We start from the raw sequence: 6000 nt of genomic DNA on the forward strand, positions 1-6000 counted from the left end.
AACTGTAACTTTCTTGGATGACCAATTCACTGAGCATCATAATCAAATTTCTAACCACTAATTGATGTACCTGCTTGGATCATTTGACAATGAAAATTGCATCAAGTCTTTGAAAGAAAACCTCCTTTTTTTTTGTGTGTATTTGAATGACATACAAAGTGGTAAAGAAAATTGAAGTAGTTTATCTTTATCCGGAGATATTCATGAACACTCACACTCTAATGTCTTTTTCTCATAGAAAAATACTTCTCATACATCCAACCTGGCAAGAGAAAAGTACTTATTCTTTTGGAAGGGCACGCAAAAGGGAAAAAAAACAAAGAAAAAACTCTATACAATGGATTACTAGAGAAAAAAAATTCTCTGATTATTTGACATATATCATCTTCTTATAGCCTCATTTGAAGTGTTTCATACTTTAGCCGTTGAATTTCTGCTCGGTCGCGGTTGTTGGGACCTGCATAAGCCAAATAACACCATTTTAACCAAACATGAAATATTTCAGTTTCTCTAGTCATTTAGTATCTTAATGAGTCTTTAATGGCTCAAGAGTTATTGTCTATCAGATGAGCAAGAGTGGTATTGAGTAATGTTTATGTTATATCAGATGAACCATTAAGTAGAATAGTAATTAGTTGGTTGAGAGTGAATTTTTTTTTACTTAACTTGAACTCTCACTATCAGTCATTGTTTTGGCCACTTCCAAAATCAAGTGAAGCATATACATAGTGACAAATTAAGGAGCAAAATATCAAACAATTTGGAATAATAATGCAGTATTTGTAAGAATAGATAGAAGGTTTAGTTACCTTACCACAAATCTATAATATTTATATTGAAATTGAAAATCTGTACTCACCCCAACTGATGTCACAAAATTGCAAACTGCACATTTCACAGATCTTGCTCCATATTGGTACATCAGTAGCATCCTACAATTTCCACAATTGACATGTGCGACCTGATTTGCTGTGACATTATGCATTTGAAGCTTACTTCAAAATATTAATTTTAAAGTCTTCTTATTATTAGGAAAAAGATTGTTTGGTTGGAGAAAGAAAAGAATACAAACAAAACAAAATTATGCAACAACACTAATTTGTTATACTAAATGCATGTGGTGAACAAAGCAACTTCAGAGAGAGGTCTCGAGTTCGAATCCAAACTAACTAAAACCCTTAATGAAAATGAACAAAAATGCTTCTAATCTATACCTTCCAAGGCAAGATTAACAGTGTGACAACAAGAGCATTGCACACTTGTTGCTCCGCGTATGTACATTAGTAAGGTGTGGCAACCTCCACATACCAGCTGGGCCATTTCTGTCCCTGTTAATTTACATATTGAAGCCAATTTTTGTTATCTGGTTTGGAAGAGAGGCCAGAGTTTTCTCTTGAGAGTAAAAATAAAATGTCAAGGTTAGATACTACTTTGCACTATCTCAAGAAAAAAGAGAAGGGAAATGAAAGAGAAAACATACCCGGAGGCGGCACTGTTGTGACTGCATTGCAAACAGCACAGCATACAGAAGTAGCTCCGACCGGATAGAGTAAAAGATTTCGGCATCCAGAGCATACTAACTGGCTTTGTGCACCTGCTGAACATTGTGGCTTCTAATAAACTATATAGTAATAAATCATAGACCAAAAAAAGAAAAAAAAAATCACATAATCTTTGTCAACATATTATTAATAGAAAATTATCTTGCATTTTGACAAGTTTTAATGATACAAGGATGCTAATATAGACATTGGCTCATTTCTTTTTTTCTTTACCAAGCTTAAGACGTGTTTTAGCTTCAGATTTGCAACAATATTGGAGGCCTAACACAATTGAATCCAAAAATATAAGCGATTAATTGATTTAGTTTGTGTCAGTTTTCTTTCTTTGTTATAAATAAATCAATTGTATGATAAGACCGATTAGTTGCTCAAAAGACAGATAAGAGTGAGAAGTAAAAAAATCAAATCTTAGTACAAGAACTTTTAACTGTCGAAACAGCCTGACAATTCACATTATTCAAAAGCCAAGTTTTGAATAGAGTTAAAGAGTATTTAAGATACCATTTGAAGGTGGAGTATATGGTGCTGGTGGTGATGGATATGGGGCAAGTGGAACTGGCATTATAAGATTTCAGTAAGTTTCTCTTTTTCCAAGCTTTAAAAAGCTGATTGCCTCAGACACAGAATATCATATTACCATACCTGAAAAGTGAAGCACCAAAAGGAATGCTTAGAAAAAAGTATTGTTAATTTACCATAACCAAACTTCTAACCAATGTTTACCATTAAACAACACAAAACATCTTCCATTTGTTCAGAACAAGTGGAAAGCAGCAGAGTCTTGAGAAAAAAAAAAAAAATTTTGAGCAGTGCCCAGATACAGAAAAATATTTAGAAAGAAGAAAAAAAGCAAGATATTGAACTGAGTACAAGAATGGGAAGTGAGGAAAACACATACCTTGTTGTCAAGTTGCAGAAGAAGTGAGGAGACAAAGAGAGAGGATATAGTTGAACATTTGGGGGAAAAGAAAGAGCAGGTGGGGGCCAAACTAAGAGTGTTAAAAAGTAAGGGATGAAATTTATTACCTTTTTTCTCCTTCAGTTGATTTAGTTCATTTCTAAGTTCCAATAAGACTTTCTTGCATTCTTTGTTTTTTTTTTCTTTCTTTTTAATTTTTCTCCATATAGATAGATGTTGGAGATTAACTTCCATTTTCTGTTGGTGGCATATCAAGATCAACTTTTGTCAGGAACTCTGGACCCCACAAAAAAATACTCATCTCTCTCTCTCTCTCTCTCTCTCTCTCTCCCCTCTCTCTCTGAGTCATGATGCCTTGGTTTGCTATTGGTGGCTATACAATGCATGCACGTGAGTGATGCAAACAACAAACAACAAACAACAAGCCACACGCTCTCCTTTCTCATGGGAACATTGAAGGGCACAGAACGAGCCACGCCACTACGAAACACTCTCATCATTGCCGTCTCTTAAGTGCCCTGTGCCATATATATAAACTCTTTACTTCAAAGAAATGTATATAATATAATATTACATGCATATGCATAAACATAGATTTTGGATAATGTTCTTTTTTATTATTATTATAGAAGAACCGGTGGTTTTTAATGTACAAATATGTTATTACATACCAATTATATATTCTGCTTGTTTTATATTAATTTTGTTTTTTTTTTATATGAACAAGATCAGTTGCATATATTTATATGTAGACTCTTTTGTTAAGTGGTCCTCCAAAGTTTCTCAAGTGTCACCTCTGCTTTCATTGGGGTTTTTGATGAGTCAGTTCAACGATATTAACAGGCTTTGGTGATTCTTCTGCTGTAATGATAGCGATCACTTCTGCTTATAGTGTTATACCTTATACCAAATTGAATAAATATACTTATACATGGGGAGATACGGTGTTGACAATGTTTTGTCAACACCGATGATGACAAAAGTTGGTTTCAGAACATAAATAGTTATAAATTCTAATTTTTAACTATCATAGTGTGTTAAGCACCAGACTCCAATTGGTTATGAGTCAGTTACTTAACAGTTGGTTTGTTGTAACAGAATGAGCTGTCCAATTCTATTTTGCTAATAGAATTTTGTTGCTCATTCTTTCTTGGTTCGAAGCTTCTTTCAGCTTCTTCTGGTAATATATATATATATATATATTCATTTTCTATTCAATAAAGAATAATCACAATTCAATTCTTCAAAAACTTCTTTTAGTTAGTTTCCTAACTGGTATCAGTCGACCAAGGTTTTTTTTTTTTTTCTGAAGCTTCATCAATGGCAGACTCTTCTCGCAGTAATCCAGAACTTGGTGCCTCTCAGCCCAATCTTGGCGTGGATAATCCACCTGCACCTCCGGCGCTTCCTGTACCCCCTTCGTCGATGGCTTTACCGGCGAACATGGTGGCTCTAAATCTGCGTCTGAATCGTACGAACTACTACATATGGCGTTCTTAAGTTCTGCCTACTGTTCGAGCACATGATCTTGAAGGATTTCTCACTGGTGAACGTGTCCGACCACCACCTACCATACCAGATCCCTCAAACTCATCTCGTCTGGTTCCAAATCCTGCATTCAATTCCTGGCTGCACATTGATCAGTTCCTCATGAGTTGGCTATTCAACTCAATGTCAAAGGTTATGCTTGGCCATGTAGCCAGATGCGTCTCTTCAGCACAGGTCTGGTCTGAGTTATCTCAGCTTTTTTCAAACACTTCCAAAGCTAGAATCCTTCAACTTCATACTCATCTCCAATGTACAAAAAAGGCTCCACTCTTGTGGACGAATACATTCTCAAGATGAGGTGCCTAGCTGATGCATTGATGGCTACTGATCAGATAATCACTGATGATGAGCTCATATTATACATTCTTGGCGACTTGGGACCTAAATATGATTCGGTCGTAGTTAATCTTACAGCCCGAGCGACTGTTTCGATACCAGACCTGCAATTCTCTCTTCAGAGTCATGAAATGAGACTTGAACAGCAGCATGCTGCTGCTACATTGGATCTTCAAAATCCTACTGCCAACTATGCTTCCTTCAACAAATGTTTTGGTAACACTCCGAATCAGAGTAATCGTCGTCGTGATTTCAACGCTTGTGGCCGAGGCATTCGAACCAATGGAGGTCGAAGTTCATACATCAACAATCGCCCAATATGTCAGGTCTGTGGCAAGCCTGGTCATATTGCCCTAAAATGCTATCACAGGTTCGACTTGAGCTATCAAGGAAACTCTACTTCTGCTGCATCTGAGTCCGACAACCAAACCACAACACCTCAAGCTCTCCTTGCTACTCCAGCTACAGTGGGAGATGTAAATTGGTATATGGACAGTGGTGCATCTCATCATGTCTCTTCTGATCCAACCAATCTCACTGCTCCAATCTCTTACAAAGGCAAAGAGAAATTAGTAGTAGGTAATGGTTCTTCCCTTAAAATTCAAAATATTGGTCATTCTCTCATTCAGACCAATCGAGCCTTACATCTTAAGAATATTCTTCATGTACCTGATATTAAGAAAAATCTCATAAGCATTTCTCAATTTACCTATGATAATAATGTCTCAATTGAGTTTACTGCTAACTCTTATTTTGTGAAGGATCTGTCTACGAAACAGGTTCTACTTCAGGGAAAACTAAATGAAGGGCTCTACCAACTGATGCTTCCCACTGCCTCCCAAAATCGTTCAACTCTACCTACTGCAAATAAACGTTCTACTTCACATTCCCGAGCTACTACTCTTTCAGCTACTGTTCCAAATTCCCAAGATGCAAATAAATGTTGTACCTCTTCTCATACAACTTCTTGTAAGTCCTCTCGGGTTGATAATCTGTGGCACAACCGACTTGGGCATCCTTCAAATGTTGTTCTCAAAAAGGTTCTGAATAGAATAAAACTTGCTTGTTCAGTTTCAAAATCTACTTTCTGTGATGCATGTCAGTATGGTAAAAATCGCTTAATGAATTTCCCAAGCTCATCTTTAAAAACTAATGCTCCATTACAACCAGTTCATTTAGATCTTTGGGGTCCAGCACCTATTTTATCACCTGAGGGTTATCGGTTCTATATTCTCTTTGTAGATGATTATACCAAATACTCCTGGATTTATCCACTAAGACAAAAATCTGAAGCATATAACACTTTTCTTGTGTTCAAAACCTTTGTTGAGAAGCAACTAATTTAGATATTAAGTGTCTTCAAACTGATTGGGGGGGAGAGTTTCGACCCTTTCAAGTTCGCCTACAAAAAATGGGAATAGAGTTTAGACATTCTTGCCCACATACTCATCAACAACAAGGTAGGGTAGAGAGAAAACATAAGCATGTCACTGAGGTTGGCCTTACTTTGTTAGCTCAGGCTCGGTTACCATTACTGTTTTGGTGGGAGTCTTTTGTTTCTGTTGTATACTTAATAAATAGGCTTCCTATTGTTGTCAATCAATTCAACTCCCCTTTTGAGTACCTATATAACTA

The 6000-nt window shown here is 36.3% G+C and overlaps 1 protein-coding gene across 5 annotated transcripts; it reads right to left on the reverse strand.

Moving 5' to 3' along the window:
* Positions 1–162: 162 nt before the first annotated feature.
* On the reverse strand, positions 163–2732 carry LOC133777915 (protein LOL1). 5 transcript variants are annotated; one of them, XM_062217676.1, is made up of 6 exons: positions 2589–2732; positions 2064–2204; positions 1481–1597; positions 1215–1328; positions 860–969; positions 163–457 (listed from the first exon to the last, which is right to left on the reverse strand). In XM_062217676.1, exons 2-6 carry the CDS (start codon positions 2122–2124, stop codon positions 419–421), a joined length of 441 nt encoding a protein of 146 aa, XP_062073660.1. In that variant the 5' UTR covers positions 2125–2204; positions 2589–2732; the 3' UTR covers positions 163–418. The 5 variants fall into 5 exon arrangements, with proteins under 5 accessions (XP_062073660.1, XP_062073659.1, XP_062073662.1 ...); XM_062217675.1 differs by having other exon boundaries at positions 2461–2596; XM_062217678.1 differs by lacking the exon at positions 2589–2732 and adding an exon at positions 2461–2501 and having other exon boundaries at positions 1481–1594.
* Between the last annotated feature and the right edge of the window lie 3268 nt (positions 2733–6000).

Source organism: Humulus lupulus, chromosome 5 (assembly GCF_963169125.1).
Source record: "Humulus lupulus chromosome 5, drHumLupu1.1, whole genome shotgun sequence".
Taxonomy (NCBI): Eukaryota; Viridiplantae; Streptophyta; class Magnoliopsida; order Rosales; family Cannabaceae; genus Humulus; species Humulus lupulus.

Excerpts from the sequence above, each read along its gene's own strand:
- LOC133777915 (XM_062217676.1), bottom strand. The coding sequence starts at position 2,124 with ATGCCAGTTCCACTTGCCCCATATCCATCACCACCAGCACCATATACT. Across the intron at positions 1,598-2,063 it reads ATATACTCCACCTTCAAATG|CAGGTGCACAAAGCCAGTTA; the intron begins GTATCTTAAATA and ends CACAATGTTCAG. Across the intron at positions 1,329-1,480 it reads CACAACAGTGCCGCCTCCGG|GGACAGAAATGGCCCAGCTG; the intron begins GTATGTTTTCTC and ends GTAAATTAACAG.